We start from the raw sequence: 26,747 nt of genomic DNA, 5'->3' as shown, positions 1-26,747 counted from the left end.
TTTTAGTATTAGGTGTGTACATATTTAGAATTGTTACATCTTCCTGATGAATTGACCCTGTTATCATTATGAGATGTCCCTCTTTATCTCTGGTAATACTAGTTGTTTTGGAATCTACTTTATCTGATGTTAATATAGCCACTTCAGCTTCCTTCTGCTTCCATTGCACAGAACATTTGTATCTGTATAGTTAAAATATGTCTTCTGTAGAGACATATAGACAAGTTGAGACTTGTGTTTTAAAATCCATTCTGACACTCTCTGCCTTTTAATTGGAGTGTTTAGTCCATTAACATTTAATGTAATTATTGATATGGTTGGATTTAGGACTAACATTTTATTTTATGTTATTTTATTTATTTTATATTTTTTGAGGAAGTTTAGTCCTGAGCTAACTACTGCCAGTCCTCCTCTTTTTTTGCTGAGGAAGCCTGGCCCCGAGCTAACATCCATGCCCATCTTCCTCTACTTTATATGTGGGACGCCTACCACAGCAAGTGCCAAGACAGCATGGCATGTCTGTACCCAGGATCCAAACTGGCGAACCCCCAGGCCACCGAGAAGCGGAACATGTGAACTTTACTGCTGCGCCACCGGGCCGGCCCCAGGACTAACATTTTATTATGTTGTTTTCTGTTTGTTCTCTGTTTTTTATTACTTTCTTCCTTCTTCTCTGCCTTCTTTTGACTTAATTAAATGTTTTTAAAATTCCATTTTAATTTAGCTCTTGACTTTTTAGCTGTATTTCTCTACATTATTTTTTTAGTGGTTGCTCTAGTCATTACAATATGTATCTTTAATTTTTCCCAGTCTATTTAGAATTAATACTGTAGCACTTCACATAAAACATACAACCATATGGGCTCATTTCTTCCCTTCCCCTTTCCTTTGTATTAAAGATGCCGTAAGTATTATATCTGTTTGAGTTGTGAATCCCATAATATAATTTTATAATTTTTACATTAAAGAGTCATTCATACTTTAAAGAAATTAGGAGGAAAAAATAGTCTTTTACATTTACCTACATATTTACCAGTTCTAGTACTCTTCACTCTTTCCGGAAGATACAAGTTTCCTTCTACAGCCTGAAGAACTTTCTTTAATGTTTCTTGTATTGCAAGTCTTCTGGTAATAAATTCTCTGCTTTCTTTTATCTAAAAATGTCTTTATTTCACTATGATTCTTGATGAATATATTCACTGGATGTAGAATTTCAAGTTGAATGTTTTTTGCTTCAGCCACTGTCTTTTGGCCTGTATAGTTTCTGATGAGAAATCAACTGTCATTTGAGTCACTGTTTACCTGCATGTAATGGGTTGTTGTTCTCTGGCTTCCTTCAAGAGTTTTTTTTTATTTTTGTTTTTTAGTGGTTTGACTATGGTGTGCCTAGGGGTGATTTGCTTTATATTTATCCTGCCTGGGGTTTGCTTACCTCCTTCAGTGTGAAAATTAATATCTCTTACCAAATTTGGGAACCTTTCTGCCATTATTTCTTCAGATGTTCTTTCTGTTCCATTCTCTTCTTGTGGAAATTCACTTATGTTTATGTCAGATCTTTTTTTTTTTTTTTTCGGTGAGGAAGATTCACCCTGAGCTAACATTTGTTGCCAATCCTCCTTTTTTTTGTTTTTCTCTTGAGGAAGATTAGTCTTGAGCTAACATCTGTGCCAGTCTTCCAGTTTGTATGTGGGATACTTCCACAGCATGGCTGATGAGTGGAGTAGGTTCGCACCAGGGATCCAAACGTGTGAACCTGGACTGCTGAAGTGGAGCACATGGAACTTTTAACTACCAGCCCCTCTATGTCAGACTTTTTGATATTGTCCCACAGTCCCCAAAGCTCTGTTAATTTTCTTTTTCCATCTTTTTTCTCTGTATCCTTCAGATTGGATAATTTCTCTTGATCTTTTGTCAAGTTCATGGATTTTCTGTCATCTCTAATCTGCTCTTAACCTTATCCAGGTTCACTAACTCACTAGAATGACTCACAGAACTCACGAAAACATTTTATTTACTATTCCTGGTTTATTACAAAGGATACAGTTCAAGAACAGCCAAATGGAAGAGATAAAGCAAGGCATGGGGGTGGTGGCATGCAGAAGGAATTTCCCTGCCCTCTTCAGGTACACCACCCTCCCAGCACTTGAGTGTGTTCACCAATCTGGAAGCTTTCTGAACCTTATTGGTTAGGGGTTTTTGTGGAGGTTCCATTACATAGGCATTGATTAAATCATTGGCCCTTTGTGATTGAGTTCAATATTCAGCCCTTCCCAGAGATGGGGTGGGGTTTGAGGTGAGGGGCAGTGGTGGAGCTGAAGGTCTCAACCCTCTAATCATGACTTGGTCTTGTTCTTTTGGATGACCAGCCCCCATCCTGAAGCTGTCTAGTAATCCCCTCAACCGGGAGTCACTTCGTCGGCATACCAAAGACACTTTTATCACTCTATCACTCAGGAAATTCCAAGAGGTTTAGGAGCTCTTGTGCCAGATACCTAGGACAATATTTCTTATGTCACAGGTGTGAATAGATTTGTATTTCTTTTCTTTTTTTTAAAGATTGGCACCTGAGCTAACAACTGTTGCCAAGCTTTTTTTTTTTCTTCTTTTTCTGCTTTATCTCCCCAGATGCCCCTGGTACATAGTTGTATATCTTAGTTGCAGGTCCTTCTAGTTGTGGCACGTGGGATGCCACCTCAACGTGGCCTAACGAGCTGTGCCATGTCCGCGCCCAGGATCCGAACCGCCGAAACCCTGGGCTGCCGCAGCCGAGCACACGAACTTAACCACTCGGCCACGGGGCCAGCCCCAGATTTGTATTTCTAAATGCTTGCTCTGGCTGCAAGTGGCTTTGAGGTGAGGGGAGGGAGAAAAGAGTAGGATGACTCATGTTTTTGGTTGGAGCAACTAGGTTGAATTTGATGTCATTGCCTGGAAAAGGAACAAGTTTGTGAAGGAAGCTGATAGAATTCAGTTTGGGTAGGCTACCTTTGAGATACCTGTGATTCAGCTAAGTGGAATGTCCAATAGAAGCTGGATATATGAGCCAGCAGCTCAGAAGAGGTCTCACTGCACATCCATGTTTTGAAACCAAGGATGATCAGTAGGACAGAGCCAAGAACCTTGCTTATAGGGACCTCACTCTCTTACAACAGGCTGGGCTTGTTGGGGGACAAGTAGAGATGGAGGGAGGGGAAAATCAGGTTGTTCCAACAGTTAGGTCAGTAACCAGAGTGAAGGAAGGAACAATACATTTACTGATTCATCATGCATTCACTTAGTCAGGATTTAACTGGGCATCTGCTGTGCCAGGCAAGGTGTTGGAGATACAAGGATAAATGTGACCTGGTTCCTGCTTTTAAAGAGCTCACCATTTAGTAAGGGGAAGTAAATGCATTTGTACCACAGTGAGCTATGTAGAAGCACATGCAAGGATAATTAGGGACACAAAGCACATGGTGGTCACTGTTATCTGGGAAGGTCAGGGAAGGCATCCAGAAGAGGTGACATGAGCTTAGTCTTAGAATGTGCTGGAGTGATGGTCAGACCCACATGCATTTGGAGAATCTCCTCACAGGAGGCCAAGGGATGGCATGGATGGTGAGGGGTCCCCAGAAAGGTTGAAAGAATGGAGAATGAAAAAGTCTTGGCTGTGGAAGAGCCCAGACAGGCTTAGATTAGATACAGGGTCCTTGGGTGAAAGTGCCTGGAAAGCACCTTCTAACTTCAAGATATGAGGAACTGCCTTGACACCAGGAGATGCATCCCAGATTTGGTCAGATTACCCCAACACTCTTCCTTTCTCTGAAGGAATTTAAGTACAGAGGATTTGGCTGTCTCTAAGGAGATTCTGTTAGAAGTGGTTGGATGAGATGAACCTGATGGTCTTAGTCATGTTACTATGATGTAATAAAAATGTAGTTAATTGAGAACACCATGTGCATGTCTGTGTGGCACTGTGTTTCTTGGCATGCCAGAAGATGTGGGGCAGAAGCATTTTTACAACAGAAAGTTAAATGACTAAAACAGTTACACACCATCATATATAAAGCATGTTCTTGGAGGAGAAACTGGAATTAACTTTTACCACCAGTAAATGGGTAGGTAGGCTTCCGCTGGGATTTAGAAGCCAGGAAGATGAATCATTCAAGACTGAATGTTGAGGGATGATGTATTTAGTCCTTTATTAAAGAAATGAATTGAGACTAGCCCTCTTGAGGAAGATCATTTTGGCTTATCTGAAAAACCTGGACTTGATTTAGTGCCAGGCAGGCGGAGGTTCCAACTGTGCTTCCCTCAGCTGTGTGAGATGCTATAGCCAGCGTCTGTAAGAATGAGACATAAGAACCACACCCTTCTCCTTCAGTTTAGAGGATGAAATGAGACAACGGATTAAATGCCTGTCAGAGAATCGGCATTCAATAAGCCATCATGGTCATGATGATGATGTGGTGGTGGTGGTGGGAGGGTACAACACTTTCAGTCTCGCCTCTCTCCCTCCTTCTCCCCTCTCCTCTCCTCTCTCTTTCAAGGCAAAGGAAACCTGGGGTCTCTTCAGGTCCGCGGACCTCTCCAGCAGGCGAGAGGCTGTCGGCGCTGACCGGTGGCAGGAACAGCGTTTCCTTAACTTACAGTGGGCCGGTGCTCCCCGAGGCGGCGGCTGGCGCGGTGGGCGGGGTAGCACGCTCTCTTCCCCAAGGAGTCAGATGCGTGCAGCGTGTGATTGGCTGCTAGGAAGTCGTATGTTAATAAGGCCTGTTGCTGATTTGAAGTGTTTCTGGAAGATTTACAAATGTAGATGGTGTTTGGGAACTTTGCCGTTTGATCGAATTGTTACGAGATATAAAATAAAATATATTGAAAAGGCAGATGAATTGGCAAAAACATGTCGCCATGAGTACAAGTGCGCATCTGCCACAGACCCAGCAGAGGCTGCGTGTTCAACGGCAAGACTATACTTTTAGGGATTATTTCTATAGTTCGTTACTAGAGAAGTTTTTCTGAACGTGTAGAGCACCCGAAACCACGAGGAGGAGGCGCAGCGTTCTCTTCTGAGCGTGAAGCCGCCGGCTCTTGGTGTTGCTTTCAGCAACTGCCACTTGCCGTTGATGATCGTTCTACTTCTTTTTCTGGGGAAGTAAGAGGGAGAGAACGCCGTCTGAGTGGTGTTTTTTTCCTTTTGCTTTGGTATGGGAAACTGTGAGCCTTCCTCTCTCCATCTGAAGGCTAGTTGAGGGGCGCTGGCGGGTCCCGTGGCTGAATGGTTAGGTTCCCGCGTTGGTTGCGGTGGCTCAGGTTTTCATAGGTTCGAATTTTAGTTGCGCACATAGAGTCGCTCGTCAGGCCATGCTGAGGCGACGTCCCACATGCCACAACTAGAAGGACCCACAACTAAAATATACAGCTAGGTACCCGGGGCCTTTGCGCAGGGAAAGGAAAAAAATCTTTAAAAAGAGACGTTGAGATATTTCAGTATATTTTTTTGTTTTGTTGTCTTGAGTGTTTCTTTCTTGAAACAGAAGTTCCTGTTTAGTTCTGCAATTTTTGAGTCTCGGAATGTCGGTGATGCATTTCCTCATACCTTCCTTGTTAGTTGATCCTCAAACTGTCCTGAGTCTTTTTTTTCTTCCTGTTGGGTGGTTAACGTTTTCTTATTCTCTGGGAATTTTAAGGATTTTTCTTTTATTCCTGAGCATTTGGGGAAATCCTTTCCATGTGGGTTTTTTTTTGCAAAAGTAATTTGTTTTTCTCCACCTTCTCTGCACTACCCTGTTAGAACTCCCTTTAGTCAGATATTGTGCCTCCTAAATTAATCCTTGGAGTCTCCTTTTTCTCTTTTTTTTTTTTTTTAAAGATTTTATTTTTTCCTTTTTCTCCCCAAAGCCCCCTGGTACATAGTTGTACATTCTTCGTTGTGTGTCCATCTAGTTGTGGCATGTGGGACGCTGCCTCAGCGTGGTTTGATGAGCAGTGTCATGTCCGCGCCCAGGATTCGAACCAACGAAACACTGGGCCGCCTACAGCGGAGCGCGCGAACTTAACTGCTCGGCCACGGGGCCAGCCCCCCTTTTTCTCTTTTTTTTTTTTGTTAAAGATTTTATTTTTCCTTCTCCCAAAGCCCCCCGGTACATAGTTGTGTATTTTTAGTTGTGGGTCCTTCTAGTTGTGGCATGTGGGACGCCACCTCAGCATGGCCCGATAAGCAGTGCCATGTCCGAGCCCAGGATTTGAACTGGTGAAACCCTGGGCCGTTGCAGCAGAGCGCGTGAGCTTAACCACTCGGCTACAAGGCTAGCCCCACTTATTTTCTCTTTCATCGTTTTGTATTACTATCTGGGATGCTTACTTGACTTTATCTGCTAAGTTTTCTATTAAACTTTTATTTTTGGTTGTGAATATTTTAGTTTTCAAGAGTACTTTTTCTTATTGATTGTTTTCAAGGCATTCTGTTTTTGAACTTTAGAGATCATATCTTTTTCTCCGAGGATATTATACTTCTTGATGTTTTCTTCTAGTCATTGTTCTCCCCACTCTTCCTCCCCCCCCCCCCCCCATTTATTTTGCTGTCTTCCACTGAGAGCTTTCCTCAAGCCTGTGATGATTCTGGCCTGTCTATGTTTTAAAGTGAGTCACTGGTTGGAAGATGCTGATTGAAAGTTTTGTGGGCATGGGTGGGGCTTTTTCTCTTCTGGGCTTCACTTTGAAATGCCTGGGTGGGGAGGGTAACTCCTCAATATCAGTAGGTGGAGATCTTTTTATTCCTCTCTGAGCCTTCTTATTTTTCTTTCTGAGAAAACTCTGATGTTTTGCCTGGGGAATACATGCTTAGTAATTCAAGGCCTGTCATTAATGTTTTCCAGTGCTTAGAGCCTATGAAGATCTCTGCTCTGTTGTGAGTACCATCCGCACTCCTGGACATGTATGGTCCATAGATCATTTATGGGCATGCCAGACATCTCTCCTTTGAGTCCTGTTGGTCTGCTTGTGGAGGATTATCCAGCACTATTTACTTCATTTGTGTTCTGAGCAACATATCGCTGAAACACAGGTTTAATGGATAGTTTTAAGGTGTGTTTTTGTTTGTTTGTTTGGTGGAGAAGACTGGCCCATGGGGGCCAACCCAGTGGCACAGCAGTTGTGTGCACGTTCCAGTTTGGTGGCCCGGAGTTCACCGGTTCGGATCCTGGGTGTGGACATGGCACCGCTTGGCAAGCCATGCTGTGGTAGGCATCCCACATATAAAGTAGAGGAAGATGGGCATGGATGTTAGCTCAGGGTCAGTCTTCCTCTATAAAAAGAGGAGGATTGGCAGCAGATGTTAGCTCAGGGTTAATCTTCCTCAAAAAAGAAAAAAAAAAGCGCAGAAACTTAACCACCATGCCACTGAGCTGGCCCCAATGTGTGTTTTATAAAAAAATGAATATTGAGGGGCTGGCCCCATGTCCGAGTGGTTAAGTTCGCGCCCTCGCTGCAGGCAGCCCAGTGTTTTGTTGGTTCGGATCCTGGGCGCAGACATGGCACTGCTCATCAGACCACACTGAGGCAGCGTCCCACATGCCACAACTAGAAGGACCCACAACGAAGAATATACAACTATGTGCTGGGGGGCTTTGGGAAGAAAAAGGAAAAAAATAAAATCTTAAAAAAAAATGAATATTGATACATTATTATTAACTGAAGTTCATAGCTTACCTGAAAGTTCACTCTTTGTGCTAGATAGTTCTGTGGATTTTGATGAGTGTATAATTTTGTGTGTCCACAATTACAGTATCATACAGAACGGTTTCACTACCCTAAAAATCCTTTATGCTCCTCCTAATCATCCCTCCCTTGTGAACCCTGGAAACCACTGATTTGTCTTTCTTTTTACTGTCTCCATATTTTTGCCTTTTCCAGAGTGTCATATAGTTGCAATCATACAAGATGTAGACTTTTCAGATTGGCTTCTTTCACTTAGCAATATGCATTTTAAGTTCCTGGGTGTCGTTTGGTGGCTTGATAGCTCTTTTTTTTTTTTTTTGATGAGGACTATTGGCTCTGAGTTAACATCTGTTACCAATTTTCCTCTTTTTGCTTGAGGAAGATTGTTGCTGAGCTAACATCTGTGCCAGTCTTCCTCTATTTTGAATGTGGAACGCTGCCACAGTGTGGCTTGATGAGTGATGTGTAGGTCTCTGCCAAGGATCTGAACCCGCAAACCCTGGCCTGCTGAAGCAGAGTCGGGAACTTAACCACTACGCCACCAGGCGGGCCCCAGTCTTTTTTTTTTTTTGTCACTGAATAATATTTTATTGTCTAGATGTACCATAGTTTGTTTATCCATTCAATTATTGAAGGACATCTTGATTGCTTCCAAGTTTTGGCAATTATGAATAAATCTGCTATCAACATTCATGTGCAGGTTTTTGTGTGGACATAACTTTTCAATTCATTTTGGGTACATACCAAGGGGTGCAATTGCTGGATTGTATGGTAAGAGAATGTTTAGCTTTGTAAGAAACTGCCAAACTATCTCCCAAAGTGGCTGTACCATTGTCCATTCCCACCAGCAATGAATGAGAGTTCCTGTTGCTCCACATCCTTGTCAGCACTTGGTATTGTGGATTTTAGCCATTCTAATAGGTGTGTAAGTAGTATCTCATTGTTTTGTTAATGTTTTTCAAATATATAGTAGAATAAATAATAATTTGAGTGTAGCGCTTGAAATAGTTTCGTGGTTCACCAGTAAGTCCCATGCCCCAGCAGAGTGGCCAGGAGCCCAGCTCCAGATTCACATGTCCTCAGCCAAGTTATCAAACTCCCTGTGTCTCAGTTTCCTCTGCTGTAAAATGGGGATAATAATAATACCTACCTCAAAAAAGATTAAATGATATGTATAAAGCTTTTAGCACAGAGCCTAAAACAATATTGAGAGCTTAACAGATTTTGCTATTATTATTAACCTTTTACCATTATATGAATGGTTTCATAGGGACTACGGATAGCCAAACCACACAAGTCCTACCCATTCCTGACCCACCTAGATTCTCATAACCTCCTAGGGCCAGTATCTGTACTGTATTCCAAAAGATCTCTCCACGGGTTTGGAAAAAAGGCCTCCACGTTGAGACTCGCTGGATCGTGATGGGAATAGTGTCATATTAACCTGCTAGCTTTGGAGACTCAAATCTTAGGCTGTGAAGTTTAGGACAAATCACCAATGACATATATTCCTTGTTGCTTCAGTGATTTATTAATTACAAAGTACTCAAAAATGTCCACAGAATCCCAGCCTTTCCTTTCCTGGTATCAGGCATGGATGTATCTGTTTTTGGAACTGCCGATCAGTGGGAGAAAAACCGGGGCCAACAATGTAATGGAAACAGTTCTGTGATTGCCATCAGTCAACAGCATGCACTTTGTGATTGTGAGGCATCCAGAGGTCAGGCAGGCGTCCCTGAATGCCAGGCTCTGTTAAGGCATTTCACAAATGTTAACTCTTCTCATCTTTGCAGTCTCCCTTATATGAGGTGGGTTCTGTTATTTTCGGGCCCATTTTAAAGGTCAGTGAAGGAAGCATCTATAATAGGTTATTCAAAGCAAAACTTCTTAGACATGTTGAACATATGAAATCTTATTAACTGGCTGCCAAAAGGACCAGCAGGTGGCAAGGGTAAGCATGGGGGGCGGGGCAGATGGTTGGAAAACCATATAATAGGCAAATATTATTTAAGAAATAAGCACTAATTTAGGTAGAGATTACCTAAACTTTTGTTTCACATAGTCCTAAAAATATTAAATGTACATGTCTCATTACAGAGGAAATGTGGGCCAGGCTGGCCGAAATGCCAGGTGTACTGACTCTCAATCAGAGAGCATTTCAGGCAAGGGGAACAAGAGGTCGGAAGGCTTTTCTTGCTGGAAGCATAAACACAATAAACCTAAGAAGCAAATGATGAGGCTACATCTGTGGCTGTTATTTGGAATAAAAAGGTTTCATTCCCCAATGGTAGTTTCACCATTCGTAACACAGAAGGACAAACCCAACAAACAGTGGTAAAAGTAAAGCCCCAAGGAAAGATTCTGATCTTAACTGGGCTGCTCTCAACAGAGATTTTCTCAAGCTGCAAGCGAAGGTGCAGAATACACAGTTCGCCCAGTGCTTAGTTTGGGGAGAGAACCTGTTTTTCTTTTTTTTAAAATGTGTGATCTGAGGATTTCCTTTTTTTTTTTTTAATTTTATTTTTTTCCTTTTTCTCCCCAAAGCCCCCCAGCACATAGTTGTATATTCTTCGTTGTGGGTCTTCAAGTTGTGGCATGTGGGACGCTGCCTCAGCGTGGTCTGATGAGCAGTGCCATGTCCGCACCCAGGATTCGAACCAACGAAACCCTGGGCTGCCTGCAGCGGAGTGCACGAACTTAACCACTCGGCCACGGGGCCAGCCCCTGAACCTGTTTTTCTTTGACAAGATTAAGGGATTTGCCCAAGATGGCACAGCCAGTAAGTGAGGGCTAGACTAGATTCAGGCAGTCTAGATCCAGAGAACACAAGCCTAACATTAACTTCCTTGCTTCTCTGGGATCTGGAGCTCTTAAAGAGATGACACCTAATGTAGCTCCCCAGATGTCAATCGTCATTTGAAGGGGCTGGCGTGCAAAGCTTGTTTGCTGATTTTTGTAAGAAGGTAGCCACGTGAAACCCTCTCCCCAATAAGTAAAATGTGTGTGGGTTTCTTTTCCTCAGTAGAAGCCTGATCAGGAATTATCTTTTATTATTTATTTATTTATTTTTTTTTTTGAGGAAGATCAGCCCTGAGCTAACCTCTGCTGCCAATCCTCCTCTTTTTGCTGAGGAAGACTGGCCCTGAGCTCACATCCATGCCCATCTTCGTCCACTTTATGTGTGGGACGCCTACCACAGCATGGCGTGTCAAGGGGTGCCATGTCTGCACCTGGGATCTGAACCAGCAAACCCCAAGCTGCCGAAGCGAAACGTGCACACTTAACCGCTGCGCCACTGGCCAGCCCCAAGCAGAAGTTTCTTAAGTTTCCTGTGCCTCCATTTCCTTGTCTAAAACTGGGTTGATAATAATAACTTTCCTCATAGTGTTGTTGTGAATATTAAGTGAGGTAATATGAGAATATCAGAGCTAGGAGGTACTTTCAAGATAGGTCATTCAGTCCAATTCCTTATTTCCACATTTTACAGTTAGGGGTCACGTTTCTCTCTCTCTCTTTCCTTTCTCTCCCTGCTACCTTCACCTCATTCTGTCTTTGGTACTCAGAAGTGGAGTGTTTCTGTGTGTGTGTACGTCACATGGGTGTGAGCTATGCAGGGTGCGGTCTCAGGTTCCTTCAGGGAGGCCGAGTTTGTCACTCACTACCCAGTTGGTGACTTGCTGATCTACTGAAGAGGAGCTTCCTTTAGTAATCTCCTTCAGGACAAGGATTTAGGGTCTCATCTTCTTGTTGATGTGTCGCAGAGCTGCCAAGTGCTGTTCACTGGGCCAATGCATGGCTGTTGTCTGTCAGGAAGTGGCCAGAGGGCCTCAGGTCAGGACACAGGCTACATTCTCAGCCCTCTGCTCTTCAGAGCACTTGTGGTCTGTAAAGCAGCCCCCATTAATAAGTGGTTCATCCACCGCTACTCCTCAGGAATGAGTGCCCTATGATTTGCTTCTTTAGCATTTGTGAGAAATGCCTAGATGATGTCTCACTGCTCCTCCGACTGTGCACCCACATTCCCCACTTTGTTCCCTTTTCAACCTCTGCCCCCGCCCCCCCACCCCATTCTCCCACTTTCTACTTCTTTCCTTACGCGTTTATTTTAGTCAGGTCACTTTGTTAAATTTTACGTACAACCTCTAGTCTCTAGGCAAAATACAAAGAGCGTTTCCTGTGGGTTACGTGGAAGGAGAAGAGGACTCGCAAGATACAGGAGGGGAGAAAATTAGTGTTCAAGGCAGCAGGAGACAGCTTGTGGCCTGGCTGAGCCACTTAACATTCTAAGTTCATTCCCTTAAGCTCTTAGGGTTTATTTCCAAGATTAAATGAGGGGATCCGTGTAAAGGGTTAGTGGAAGGCCTGGAACATAGTAAAGTACCGGAGAAATGGTAGCTTTTTTTTTTTTTTTTAAATGAACAAGAGAAATAACATTTAAGTCAGGATGTTTTTAGGGGGAGGGGTATAGGATGTGTAATCTTTCAGACTTACCTGGCAAGTTTCTTTTTTGAAAAATAATATGACTTATTTAGTTTGGAATTCTTTTAAAAGATTTTATTTTTTTCCTTTTTCTCCCAAAGACCCCTGGTACATAGTTGTATATTTTTAGTTATGGGTCCTTCCAGTTGTGGCATGTGGGACGCTGCCTCAGCATGGCTTGATGAGCGGTGCTATGTCCATGCCCAGGATCTGAATTGGCGAAACCCTGGGCTGCCGAAGCAGAGCGCACGAACTTAACCACTTGGCCACAGAGCGGCCCCTGGAATTTTTTTTAATACTGTCAAGTACAAAGAATAAAAATAAAAATAAGCTGTAATTGGAGCCGGCTCGGAGGCACAGCGGTTAAGTTCACATGTTCTGCTTTTGCAGCCCGGGGTTTGCCAGTTTGGATCCCGGGTGCGGACATGGCACCGCTTGGCAAGCCATGCTGTGGCAGGCATCCCACATATAAAGTAGAGGAAGATGGGCACGGGTGTTAGCTCAGGGCCAGTCTTCCTCAGCAAAAAGCAGAGGATTGGCAGCAGATGTGAGCTCAGGGCTAATCTTCCTCAAAAAAAATAAATAAATAAAAATGAGCTGTAATCTCTCTAGATAGACCTGCTGATATTTAAAAATAAAGGTGATACAGTCTGAGCTTAAAAAAATTCAAACGGTACAAAAATGTACAAAATTACCAATAAAACAGACCTACCCCCCCCAAAACCCAAAGTACCCACACTACAGCTTTTATGTTTTTCCTAATTAAAAAAATGGAAAGAATTGTTTTCAAAATAAACCTCTCTGTTCCCCATTTGAGATTGGCCCGGGTACATGAAAAGCTACCCACATGAGCCCAGTATGTGCTGCTCAGGTCCACACTCACCTGAGTAACCAGCAGACGGTTTCAAAGTAAAAGGGTCAAATTAACCAACCTATTAGCTTTTGCAATTTAGGATCTTAGAGGTTAAATTAAAAAAAAAAAATTCTCACCCACAGATGCTGCCTGTAACATTTAAGATTAGAAAACTGATTTGCTGCATCCCAGCATACCCTTGTCCTAAAGTAGCCCGGAAGTGTTAGTGTTTTTTTTAGAGACAGACAGACAGGAGCTTCTGATTGGCTATCAGTCCGCAACAGGTTAATTAAGAACTTGAAATCTTAGTTTCTTAAAGAAAAAAAACTCTTAAGAGTATTCAGAAATTTTTAAAAGTTGTATATAAAACAACACTTTGAAAATGCATTTATGTGATATTTCCAAAAAGAGAGTAAAGTGGAAAAAATGTCGCCATCAGCAAAAAGTGCGTGACTGCCATAGACTCAGCAGAGGTTACAAATCGAAATTAAGACTATACTTTCAGGGATCATTTCTATAGTTCGTTACTAGAGAAGTTTCTCTGAACGTGTAGAGCACCCGAAACCACGAGGAGGAGGTGCAGTGTCCTCTCCTGAGCGTGAAGCCGGCTCTTGGTGTTGCTTCCGCAACTGCCATTTGCTATTGATGATCGTTCCTCTCTTCCTTTGGGAGAGTGAGAGGGGGAGGATGCCGTCTGAGTGGTTTCTGTTTACATTACTGTTGCAAAAAGTAGGTGGATACTTTAACATCGTTGTTAGATGAGGCTTTGGTTTCTTGGGGCTTTTGTTCTTTTTGTGTGGTGATACGTGGATTGTGTTGTTGTTTCTCTTTCTTAGTAACTACTTTGCTTTTTCCGTTGCTGGCATTGCACAGGCACCAATGTGTGTGGTGTAGATGTGGTGAACTTTATCCTGACAAGTTTTGGGCATGCTGTCAATTTTCTCTCTGAGTGAGCTTTACAGTTGAATTTGTCTGTTGTTTGGGTTTTCTTTTTTTTTTTTTAGATTTCATTTTTTCCTTTTACTCCCCAAAGATCCCTGGTACATAGTTGTGTATTTTTAATTGTGGGTGCTTCTAGTTGTGGCATGTGGGACACCACCTCAGCATGGCCTGATGAGCAGTGCCATGTCTGCACCCAGGATCCGACTTGAGTCTCCCTAGAGGAGCGCGGGAACCCAACCACTCGGCCATGGGGCCGGCCCCCTGTTTGGGTTTTCTGATTGGATTTCTGTGTCATGTGATTTGAACTTTTCCTGTGTGAGTGCTTGGGGCAGCTCAGGAATATTGAAACGGAAAGTTTGTCTTTATACTCTCCGTCTGTGCAGTCACCGTCCCCTGACCCACGTAGACATCCGCTAGCTGGCCCCTGTGCTGATTTCTTCCTGTCTCAGGCCAGGCCAAGGAAGTGTAACGTGTGTAGCCCTACAGTTCATAGGACCTTAGCACTGAGGAGGAATGAAAGAAGGCAGGGTTTGGCCAAAGCATGCTGGACAGAGAGGTGGAGATAGTTTTACCCTCCATCTGAAGGGTAGTGGGCAGCTTTTGAAGGAGAGTGACTTGATCAACTGTGCAGTTTAAGGTCACTCTAACTGCTACGTGGTGATTAGATTTGGGGGGAACGGTGAGATGGCAAGTGTAAAGACCTGTTAGTCACCTACTGTATTCATCTACGTAGAAGATGATTGTGGTGATGGAGAAAGAGAAATTGACCAGATCTGAAAGATATTTAAGTGGTAAAATTGACAGGACTTGGGGATTGATTCACTGTAAGTATGAGTGAGAGTGTCAAGGATACTTGTCAGGTTTTATGGTTTGAACAAATGGGTGGACAATGGTTCCATATGTGAAGTCAGGGAGAATGGAGGAGGAACTGAATTAGGTAGGGCAATGGGGTAGCAAGTGATGGTAGAGTTCAGTTTTAAGGCACATTTAGGAGAAGTTTCTGACCTTTAACAGACAAATGGGAAAGGAGATAGAACTCTCAAAAGCAGACTGAGAATGAGCAGCCAGGGAGGTAGGACGTGTGTGTGCTTGATGGAAGCCAAGGAATGGAAGTGGGACAGTGAAGTGTGTAGAAAGTCGATGAGAGATTAAGATGGAGATAGAAAAGTAACCTTGGCTTTTATTGATGGCCATATTGGTCCTGTGTGGGCACAGAAACTGGTTTGGGGTGGACTGATCAGTGAAGGGATGTAAGGACTTGCCACTGGGTGGAAAGAGCTCCTGGAGGAAGTCAGACTGTGATAGAGAATATAGAGGTGGGTATGCATTAAGCTGGGGGAAGGGGAGGAGATGTGGGATTCAGACAGGGATTAATTAAAGATGAGAGAGCAAGTCTGAGTGCAAATGGAAGGACTGAGTAGAGCAGGAGAAATTGAAATATGGGAGAGAGCAGCTCCCAGCAGGCCAGGAGACCTTTGAGTCGGGCAGAGAAGATGGAGAGTGCTGATGTCAGTAGGTTCGTCTATTAGTGAGACCATATTGAGGGTTGTTTTTTTTTTTAAAGATTTTATTTTTCCTTTTTCTCCCCAAAGCCCCCTGGTACGTAGTTGTGTATTTTTAGTTGTGGGTCCTTCTAGTTGTGGCATGTGGGACGCCGCCTCAGCATGGCTTGATGAGTGGTGCCTTGTCTGCGCCCAGGATCCGAACCGGTGAAATGCTGGGCCGCTGAAGCGGAGCACATGAACTTAACCACTCGGCCATGGGGCCGGCCCCCATATTGAGGGTTTTTGAACTGATGGCTTCTAGTTCTGTGCCAGGTATGAGGCAAGATCATTGCTGAGGGAGGCTGGTGAGGAGAGGGGTAGGAAAGTTGAGAATAAAGACGGAATGGAATAATCATCCCAGGGAGCAGGTGAGGAAAAGACCATCTAAGAGCGTGCCCCCTCCCCTTCCCTGCTATTGAAGTTTTGGGATTGCTTCCTGGTCTTGGAGGCACCCCCCCCCCCCGCCCCCCCAGATCCGAGTTACTTTCTCTTTCTTCCACTCTAGCCATGTACCATGTAGTTAGTCCTTGATCTTCTCTTTCTGGATCTACAGTGGTCAAGCGTTCACTGTGAGCCCTAAATTAGTTCTTGGTCTTCAAAGGTTCGGGATCCTGAGAGAAGCAGTGTATGCTCTGGAGTTGACTCCTTGGTCTATTATTTACTAGCTGTGGGTTCGTGGAAAGTTCCTTAACCTCAGTCTGTCCCTCTGTAAAGTAGGTAGATGCAGTAGTAATGGCATCAACACATGGTGTTGTTGTAAGGGTTAAATTAAATAAAGCAAGTGTGGTAGGTGAACATTCCCTTCCCCCGTTCTGAAAAAGCCCCTCCCTTAGATTAGAAATCCTTGTCTCTTCCCCAGTCTTCCCTGTATCAGCACCATCCGCCTAATTGTTCCAGGCACAAACCAACATGTCACCTTTGAAGTCTCTTTCCCTGACCACCCCTGCCCCCCAGCAAGTCCATCAGTGAGTCCTATCAACTCAGCTTCCAGAACAGCCCAGGTTTTTCCTTCCTCCTTGCTAAGCCCAAATGCAAGCCACTGTGATCTCTCCCACCGACACTTTGCACTGGCCTCAGAATTGGTCTCCACAGCTTTAAACCTCTGAATGGTTTCCCTTCACACTTAAAATCCAGACTCCCCTGGCCTTGCCTTTGCTTAGAAAACCCTCAGATATCTGGCCCCTGCCTCCACCTCCTCTCTCTCATATCCTATGCTTTCTAGCTGTCTTCAAGTTGCTGGAACACACCATCTTGTTCCCTCCTTTGGGTCTTTGCATTAGTTGTTTTCTGTGCTTAAATATAACCTCCAAAGAGAGGCCTTCTCTGACCACGCAAATCTGAAGTAGCCGCCCAGTCCCTCTCTGTTTCAACACTTAAAATCCTTGGCATGCCTCATCTGGCATCCTCTCTCCCTCTCTAGAATGTAAGCTGTGTGTGAGAGTAGGGACTTTACTCACCTCTGTACCTTTGTATGCCCAGTACCTAGAATGGTGCTATAGCACATAAAAAGCAGGATAATGGTTAAGGTGACACCTACCAGCTCTGCTATTTAGCAGACCTCCCTGATCTTTCTGTGCCTTTGTTCCTCCAGCCATAAAACTAGAACAATTAATAATTGTATTTATTTCATAAGTGAAGCACTTAGAATGATGACGGGGGCCTGGCAAGCCCTCAGTAACAGTAGCTAACATTGTTATAGTTGGCACTCATGTGTTTGTTGAGAGAGGTGATGTCAGATTCACCATCTAGCTTTATTTTAAAAACTCAAAAAATGTGAACAGGTAGTGCAAACATATGATACAGAAACCAAAAGGTTCTGTGTTCTGGCACTGGTTTTCAGCCACCCAGTTGTTTTTCCTGCCACGGTCATGGTGACCTGCCTCTAACTTACCAGAGTTTGAAAGTCAAACTCGGAGGACAACCCTTGCATGCAACTACTAAGATTTGCTAAGCACTTGAATCAGCTTGGTTCTCATTGGCCCGCCGTTTCCTTTAGCTTTCAGGGGCGAGGCTGCTTCACCAATGCTGTGGAATGAATACCTCCTCGGCTTGAAAGATGCAGGTCATGATTGGCTGTCATTCAGTATTATGTTAATTAAGCATGGTTGTTTAAAAAATTTAAAAATACATTTCCACTTAAAATCTTAAAATGCATTGTTAAGTGATAGCATTTGAAAGATTGTGTTTCAAAATCTCATTCTCTTTTTTCAGTAGAACCAGAAATGGGGTAGCTATCTTACCATCAGTAAGAAGTGTGCAGCTGTCACAGACTAAGCAGAGGCTGCAAGGTCTAGGTTAAGACTATACTTTCAGGGATCATTTCTATAGTTTGTTACTAGAGAAGTTTCTCTGAACGTGTAGAGCACCCAAAACCACGAGGAGGAGGCACAGCGTTCTCTCCTGAGCGTGAAGCTGGCTCTTAGTGTTGCTTCTGCAACTGCTATTTGCCATTGATGATCGTTCTTCTCTTCCTTTGGGAGAGTGAGAGGGGGAGGATGCCATCTGAGTGGTTTTTGTCTTTACTTAGTTAAATGGAAGAAAGTTCTTAAATATTTGGTCACTTGCTTATGTTTCTATTTGTGCTTACTTTAAAGTGGTGTTTTTTGTTAATCTTTATGTTTTTTCCTATTTTGAGTCTTGTGACCGTTTTTTCTTTTAATCAGAGTTTCTAAAGTAGTTGCCTGCATTTGGTTTTTCCAGTGCACACTTCCCTTCCTGTCAACACAACCCTGCCAAAACGTAGCATGCTAAACTAACCACAAGGCCATCCGGGCTGGCTGTGGTTTTCCAGTTTTGAATGTAGGATTTCTGTTGTATTGCCACCTTCCCTAGACAAGTTAGGCTTTGAGTATGCTGCTAGAAATTCATGTCTGGGCCTGCTATTCAGGTGTTTGACATATCTGCATTTTGAGCAATGGTTACTTTTTAGGAGTTACAAAGAAAAGCACTTTAAAGTAATTTTAAATGTACTTTTGATATTTTCTTGTTTTAAGATGGTTTGTTCTTTTTTTCTCCCCTCAGTGCTGTGATTATTTCTTTTAATTTTGTTTCTTTGGCTAAATGCAATTTTATTTATTTTTCAATTTTTTTTAGGAAGATTAGCCCTGAGCTAACTAGTGTAGCCAATCCTCCTCTTTTTGCTGAGGAAGACTGGCCCTGAGCTAACATCCGTGCCCATCTTCCTCTACTTTATACGTGGGATGCCTACCCAGCATGGCTTTTGTCAAGTGGTGCCATGTCCGCACTTGGGATCCGAACCAGCGAACCCCGGGCCGCCGAGAAGCAGAACGTGCAAACTTACTGCTGCGCCATCCAGCCAAGCCCTATTTTTTTTTTTGAGGACGATTAGCCCTGAGCTAACCTCTGCCACCAGTCTTCTTTTTGCTGAGGAAGATTGGTCCTGAGCTAATGTCTGTGCCCTCTTCCTCGATTTTATATGTTGGGAGGCCTGCCAAGCATGGCTTGATAAGTGGTGCTAGGTCCACACTCAGGATCCGAACCAGGGAACCCTGGGCTGCTCAAGTGGAATGTGTGAACTTAACTGTTGCGTCACTGGGCAGGCTCCTAAATCCCTAAATGCAATTTTAAATTAGCCTTTTTAGTCTGGTGTCCTTTTTTTTTTCCCCCCTTAATCTAAATATTTTTCTTTGTCAGGGCCGGGCCAGTGGCACAGTGGTTAAGTTCGCACGTTCTGCATCAGTGGCCTGGGGTGTGCCGGTTCGGATCCCTGGTGCAGACATGGCACTGCTTGGCTCACCTTGCTGTGGTAGGTGTCCCACATAGAAAAGTAGAGGAAGATGGGCATGGATGTTAGCTCAGGGCCAGTCTTCCTCAGCAAAAAGAGGAGGATTGGCAGCAGTTAGCTCAGGGCTAATCTTCCTCAAAATAAATAAATATTTTTCTTTGATTTTTGAACATCATAATTATCCCAGGCTGATCAGAGGTTTTTCCTAATATCTACTTTAGGAGGGCTCTTAATATATCACCCTTGTCATTGTACACCAGGCAGGCTAGAAAAATCAGCAAAGTCTCATAATTCTACTGACTGTTATGTGATATAGTTCACTTTAGGTACAAACAGGCTTTGTTTCCTTTTGGAGATGACAATGACTTTGAAAACTGCCCTTATAAACTGAGAAAGCAGCATATATTCAGCTAATTCAGATCTCAGGCCAGTGAGTAAAGCCACTGTTTTCTTTCTGTTTTTTAATTTAGTTTATTTTTAAGTTTTTTAATTTTTAAATTTTTTTTTTTTTGAGGAAGATTAGCCCTGAGCTAACATCTGCTGCCAATCCTCCTCTTTTTGCTGAGGAAGACCGGCCCTGAGCTAACATCCGTGCCCATCTTCCTGTATTTTATATGTGGGACACCTACCACAGCATGGCTTGCCAAGTGGTGCCATGTCCGCACCTGGGATCCGAACCGGCGAACCCCCAGCTGCCGAAGTGGAACGTGCAAACTTGACCGCTGTGCCACCAGGCTGGCCCCATCCACTATTTTCTCATTGCAGTTTTACTTGTCTGTCACTAGGCCAGTCCTTGTTCTTAAAATTTGCTTTATCACTTTTCTTCTATTCTCAGTTTTCCACCTGAGTTTTATGGCTTTAAGAAACCATGGAAACTCTTCTCAGAAAATGTCTAGAGCATACTTTCTTGGGTGGTCCTTAAAAAAAAAATTTTTTTTTCTTCTATTAAAAGATCTTTTGGGACGAGCTGCCCCGTGGCCGAGTGGTTAAGTTCGCCACTCCGCTTTGGTGGCCCAGGGTTTCGCTGGTTCGAATCCTGGGCGCGGACATGGCACCACTCATCAAGCCATGCTGAGGTGGCATCCCACATGCCACAACTAGAAGGACCCACAACTGAAAATACACAACTATGTACCAGGGGTCTTTGGGGAGAAAAAAGAAAAAGAAAATCTTTAAAAAAAAAAGTTTTGGGGCCAGCCCAGTGATGTAGTGATTAAGCTTGCATGCTCCACTTTGGCAGCCTGGGGTTCACTAGTTCAGATCCTGGGCATGGATCTATGTACCACTTATCAAGCCATGCTGTGGCAGGAGGCCCATATGTAAAATGGAGGAAGATGGGCACAGATGTTAGCTCAGGGCCAGTCTTCCTCAGCATAAAGTGGAGGATTGGTGGCAGCTGTTAGCTCAGGGCTAATCTTCCACACACACAAAAAAATGTTTTGGGGGCCAGCCCCAGTGGCCTCGTGGTCAAGTTCGGTGCACTCCACTTCTGCAGGTTCAGTTCCCAGGTGCAGGCCTACACCACTGGTTGGTGGCCACGCTGTTGCAGCAACCCACATACAAAATAGAGGAAGATTTGCAGCAAATTTTAGCTCAGGGCGAATCTTCCTCAGCAAAAAGAAGAAGTTTTTGTTACAAAAGTAATATAAGGTTATTTTAACCAGTGGAATCAAAGATATTTTTTAAAGTTGCTAATCTGCCTTTTGAAAACTGGTATCATACTACACACATTCTGCAACTTGCTTTTCCCATTTAACACTAGTACATTCTGGGGGCTGGCCCGGTGGCGCAGCAGTTAAATGCACACATTCTGCTTGGGCGGCCCCGGGTTCCCCGGTTTGGATCCCGGTGTGGACATGGCCCCACTTGGCAAGCCATTATGTGACAGGCGTCCCACATATAAAGTAGAGGAAGATGGGCATGGATGTTAGCTCAGGGCCGGTCTTCCTCAGCAAAAAGAGGAGGATTGGCAGCAGATGTTAGCTCAGGGCTAATCTTCCTCAAAAATTAAAAAAACAGTAGTACATCCTGTCTGTCTCTAGTCCGTTGATATAGATCTAAGTCATTCATTTTAATAACCGCTTAATATTTTATCATCGATATGTACCATATTTTATTCAGGTATACCCCACTAATGGATATTAAGATTTATTTCCTTTTTTTGCAGTTTGTATCACCAGAAACAATGCTTTGATAAAATACTTTATAATATATCTTTATTTAATGGTTTTTAATATTCCAAGTGAGATTTCTGGGTCAAACTTTTAATAGGTATGGCCATATTGCTTTTTTCTTTTAAAGATTGGCACCTGAGCTAACAACTGTTGCCAATCTTGTTTTCTTCCTTTCTGCTTTTTCTTCCCAATTCCCCCCACTACATAGTTGTATATTTTAGTTGTGGGTCCTTCTACTTGTGGCATGTGGGATGCCACCTCAACATGGCCTGACTGGTGGTGCCATGTCTGCGCCCAGGATCCGAACATTGAAACTCTGGGCCACCGCAGCGCAGCGCGGAAACTTAACCACTCGGCCACAGGGCCGGCCCCTAGATATTGCCATATTGCTTTCCAGAAGCATTGTAACAATTCATACTCCCAACTGCATTTAGGAAAGTGTCCATTTTCCCATCTCTTTTCCAGCACTGAACGTTTTCTAATTTTTCAATGTTTTTCAAGCTTCATGGGAAGTTTATCCTTCTTTCCACTATTTTAACCCAGGCAGCATGCTCTGTTAGTTTATTGCATATTGTAGGATAGAGTGAAATATCTGTCCTTCCTGTACCTATATTATTTGTTTTATCCCCTTGTCCCCCTTTACACCCATCATCCTACTTTGCCCCAAAGCTATCTAGGTTCTCTTCTCTCAGGAACTAATAATTTATCTCCCCTTTGTGTTCAGTGCCGTGGACAGCGTTACTTAGTAATTAAAGCCTTGTGCAATTCTGAGCGGGGAGGCTGAGGAATTAGGATGCGAGGGAGATAGTATGGTACAGCGCATGGACTTTGGAGCCAGGTTGCTTTGTGACCCTTGGCAAATTGCTTATCCTTTCTATACCTCGGATTCTCCATCCATAAAACAATGATGATAGTAGTGCCTTCCTCCTGTCGTACCAATGTGAGGACTGAGTTAGAACGGGACCTGGCACACTAGCACACAGCATTATGAATATCAGATCTTGCCTCCCAAGAGGCCTAGAGGTTAGGTGACTGACTCATCTGGAGGCCCCAAGCTAAAAAGGGTGTCACTAGGAGTTTAACACTTGCACCCAGGTCTTTTGACCTTTTTGGTTAGTCCTTGTATCATGTCAAAGCTGCCTTTGGTCACTTCTTGGGGGACTTATCTAGTCACCTTTATATCAGCCACAGTGTGGGTACACTGCTGGCCTGAAATAAATATTTGTTGAAAGAGTGAATGAGCGAATATTTTCTACTAGGAAATCACCAAAGGGCTTTGTGGGAACAGTGGTTTTTGAACTATTTTTCTCTCCAGCCACCTGTATTCTCCCAAGAATTGTTGCTCAATGCCTAAGTGATATCTGGTCCCTAGAGAAGCCCTTGGAGACCCTGGTTGATTTAAGTTTTTACTTCATGAGGCCCAGTCTACTTCCCTGACTGTAGTCCCTTCCTGTTAAGAATTATGAATAGTTTGTGATTTTACAAATTAGCCTGCTACAGGTTTATGAATGAAGTAGAAGACATGAGATTCCTGGGTCAGAGCTGAATGGTAGTGTTTATTACTCACAGCAACAGCAGTAGCTAGAATATTGGTGCTTTTGGTTTTAGTTCCTCAAGCCCCAATTCCCACAGAGACATGCAAAAGCTATAAATACTGCACATTACAGTAGAAGTACCTTGAGCTTAGGGAACCCAACTCTTTCATAATGGACAGTACTTTGCTCCAGAGGGAGACATTATCTTTATCATACTGGACAGTAAGCGTGCCTGGACTTTGCTCCAAAGGGAGATACTGTATCTTCCAAAGTTCGCTATATAAACATCTTCAGAAACATAGTCTAGGGGCCAGCCCCGTGGCTGAGAACAGTTAAGTTCACTCATTCCACTTCGTTGGCTGGGGTTTCACTGGTTCGGATCCTGGGCGCCGACATGGCATCACTCATCAGGCCATGCTGAGGCGGCGTCCCACATGCCACAACTACAAGGACCCACAATTAAAATACACAACTGTGTACCGGGGGGCTTTGGGGAGAAAAAGGTAAAAAAACAAACAAAAAACATAGTCTAGAACAGAAGGTGGTTAGTGCTTCACTCCCATGACATGCAGAAACAGGAGTGATCTGCGGAGAATTGTCTTCCCACACTGTTCTTTGCTCCTCTTCTCTGCTCAGGCTTGCTTGTGTTGGGCAGTTAAGTTTACCCAGTACTGAAGATAGGTAAATTTGGCAGTTCCTCCTACCCTCCAGGCTGGGGGAGACAATCTGGTAGGGCAGACTGAGATCCCACAAATACTTGCAACACATCAAGCCCTGAGCAGTAAGACGTGAACTCTACTTGCACTGCTCTCACCAAGAACACTGTTCCTTCTTACTAGATTTCTCCAACTTTACTGCTGTTGGTGATCCTCCTTTTTGAAACTCTTACCTCCTTTGTCACTGTGACTCATTTGTTCCAGGTTTTTCTCTTGCCCCTTTTGGTTTCCTTCTCTCCATACTTTTAGGCTTTTTCCCCTCAGCTTGCCCCTGAAGGTGTTACTGGGCCTCAGGGTTCCCTCTTCAACCCTCAGCTGTTAAGGTTGTATATTTCGTGACTCATTTCCTCCCATGCCTTTAAAATGGCCAATGATAATGTTAATGATCCCTGTCTTGACCAGTTCTGTGTGCTAGACACCTTTGCTTGGATTCATTCATTCAATACTAGGTGCTTAGGGTATTTCCAGTCCACAAAGCCATTTCATGGTCTCTGCCCTTCTGAAACACAGAAGAGGTGTTTGATCTGGTTAAGTAGGTCAGCCAAGGGTTCCCTGAGACAATGACACTTCAACAGATGTCTCAATGATGAATTGAAGTTAAGTTGGGAAAGGGTAGGGGGAGAATTCCTGGCAGAGGGAACAGCTTGTGCAAAGGCCTTGGGGCAGAAGGGAACCTGACCACTATGAGGAACTGTTAAGAATTTCACTATGACTGGAGTGAGGGGGAATCTGGTGCAAAATAAGGCTGGAGAGGTGGATGTTGGCCAGACCATGCAAGGACTTGTAAGCTATGTAGAGAAGTTTTTGGTGAGGAAGGTTGGCCCTAAGCTAACATCTGTTGCCAGTCTTCCTCTTTTTGCTTGAGGAAGATTTTCACTGTGCTAACGTCTGTGCCAGTCTTCTTCTGTTTTATGGAGGATGCTGCCACAACGTGGCTTGACCAGCGGTGCTTGGTCCACGCCTGGGAACCAAACCTGCAAAACGTGGGCTGTAGAAGCCCAGTGTGGGAACTTAAGCATTATGCCACCAGGCCAGCCCTATATAGAGAAGGTTTTGTCTTTAGCCCAAGAGCTGGAAAGCTACTGAAGCTTTAAGCAGGGGGACGATGTATTGTCCTTCTTTAAACACAATTTTTATGTAAATAAAAATTCCTTGATTTGGAAAAAAATCCAAAAGAACTGTTATATGTCTAGTATTTTGATCACAGGATAAAGTTTAAAAATAGGGCACACTTTGCAAATGTCACAGTCTTTGGCTTTGGGTCGTCGCTTTCACCATCCCCCTTTTCTTTTACGTTTTCCTTGCAAAAGGTCCCCGTCCGTATAAACTGAGCCATGTCTTCATGCTCCGGCGCGCTTTGCAGTCATCAGCGTTCCCGAAACCCTGACGCTGCGGAAGTGCCGCCGGAAACGGGGTGGGGTTGGAAATAAATGGCGTGTGTTTGGCGGTTTAACAGCCGTATGTTAATTACAGTGACTGCTTGACATGTCTTCGGAAAACGCAAAAGTAGTCAAAACGCTTTGCTGAGCTTTAGTAATGGAAAGATTATTTAGGAAATACACGCCAGTGTACGTTTAGGAAAAATAGTGCTGTAAGAAAAACTCACCATCAGTAAAATATGTGTAGATTTCGTCCACTTCGGAAACGCAGGAGGTGTAGTGTTAAGACTATACTTTCAGGGATCATTTCTATAGTTCGTTACTAGAGAAGTTTCTCTGAACGTGTAGAGCACCCGAAACCACGAGGAGGAGGCGCAGCGTTCTCTCCTGAGCGTGAAGCCGGCTCTTGGTGTTGCTTCCGCAACTGCCTTTTGCCATTGATGATCGTTCTTCTCTTCTTTTTTAGGAGAGTAAGAGGGAGACGACGCAGTCTGAGTGGTTTCTGTTTTTCTTGGTTGTCGAAGAAAAGGAGCTGTGGGGTGTTGTGTGCACCGGTGTTTTACGAGTTAGTGCTGGGAATCATTGTTAAGAGAGTTGGTTCACTGATGTTGCGTTTATGGGTCCTCAGGAGTTGTTTTGCATAGTTCCTCCTTCCAGCCTGCCTTTTTGTTTTTGTGTTTTCAAAACCTGTCTTTAGTAGATAGTGCTTAGCAAGTCGAAAATTTTTTAACGGGTTATATGTTAACAGCTTTTAATTTTGGTGCTTGTTGTCTGGACAGTTTTTTCTTTGGTTTTCGTTTTTTGTTTTTTTTTTTTCAGTTGATAGGTTTATTGTTTTCGTTCAAGCAGTGAGGTGTCCGTTTTAAATTTTTCTCCCTACTTAATCTGTGTCTTAATGAGGCTGAAAGATACGGGCTTCTGCTACAATTTAATAGTGTTTTTATATTATTACTTTTTCCCCAACGCACACAGTAACATTAACCTCGCCCTTCCCTCCTATCTTCTGAAGAATGAGAACAGTGTTAGCTTATTTTTTAGCACACTACAGTGGGGTGAAATGCTTTATTGCAACTTTGTGTAAACAACGTTTTTGATGAATAAGTGCTGTGGTTGCTTTCTAGTTGGCCTTTTGTGTTTGTGTGACTAATGAACGCTTTCATTTTTCCTTTTTTAAAAAAAAGTTTGCAGTAGTAGTACATGAAAGTACTGTATAAAGGAATTTTAATTTTTTCCTCCTGATATGAGTTTTCCTACTTCTATCTCAAAAAATTTCCTTATGTTTGCATTGATTCTGGTATTTGCTTTGCAGGAATTTATGTTGATGCAGTCAACTCCCTGGGCCAGACAGCTCTTTTTGTTGCAGCATTATTAGGCCTTACAAAATTAGTTGATGTTCTGGTGGATTATGGATCAGATCCAAATCAGTAAGTACAATAAGATCACTATCTAGAAAATTAGTATGCTCTTAAGATGAGTTGGGACATTTGGAAACTAATTTGACAAGATATTAAGAGAATCTGTACTAATATTTTTATCCATGAAATACAGTTGTATACGTATGTTGAAACATAATTTTAGCTGGTAATACAAAGTTTTCTAAGCAATTTTAGTAGGCCCAATGAGATAAGTGAAATTTATTAGTCATTAATTAATTAATTAATCATTAATAGCACAGTTTGACT

General features: G+C 43.3%; 1 protein-coding gene and 4 non-coding genes across 30 annotated transcripts in view; all 5 read left to right on the top strand.

Moving 5' to 3' along the window:
- The window catches only part of TEX14 (testis expressed 14, intercellular bridge forming factor), a 131,022-nt gene that overhangs the window by 41,648 nt on the left and 62,627 nt on the right, over positions 1–26,747 (top strand). For 9 of the 26 annotated variants that reach the window (XR_011523402.1, XM_070562284.1, XM_070562290.1 and 6 more), the window contains exon 3: positions 26,375–26,489. Coding sequence is in view for 8 of the 26 variants with exons in the window: in XM_070562284.1 (XP_070418385.1) it covers positions 26,375–26,489 (115 nt within the window). In the remaining 18 variants the exon portion in view is untranslated. Of the gene's footprint in view, positions 1–25,079; positions 25,631–26,374; positions 26,490–26,747 lie in introns of those variants that run through there. The other 17 variants (XM_070562309.1, XM_070562307.1, XM_070562300.1 and 14 more) reach the window with 11 other exon arrangements.
- Positions 4,946–5,164, top strand: LOC139074234 (small nucleolar RNA U3). Its single transcript, XR_011523772.1, has one exon. It is a non-coding gene; the product is annotated as a small nucleolar RNA U3 (small nucleolar RNA).
- On the top strand, positions 13,520–13,733 carry LOC139074233 (small nucleolar RNA U3). The gene has a single exon (XR_011523771.1). It is a non-coding gene; the product is annotated as a small nucleolar RNA U3 (small nucleolar RNA).
- Positions 17,814–18,027, top strand: LOC139074231 (small nucleolar RNA U3). The gene has a single exon (XR_011523769.1). It is a non-coding gene; the product is annotated as a small nucleolar RNA U3 (small nucleolar RNA).
- On the top strand, positions 25,350–25,565 carry LOC139074232 (small nucleolar RNA U3). Its single transcript, XR_011523770.1, has one exon. It is a non-coding gene; the product is annotated as a small nucleolar RNA U3 (small nucleolar RNA).

Source organism: Equus przewalskii, chromosome 10, assembly GCF_037783145.1.
Source record: "Equus przewalskii isolate Varuska chromosome 10, EquPr2, whole genome shotgun sequence".
NCBI classification, from domain to species: domain Eukaryota; kingdom Metazoa; phylum Chordata; class Mammalia; order Perissodactyla; family Equidae; genus Equus; species Equus przewalskii.
This window is presented reverse-complemented; position numbering and strand designations above follow the sequence as displayed.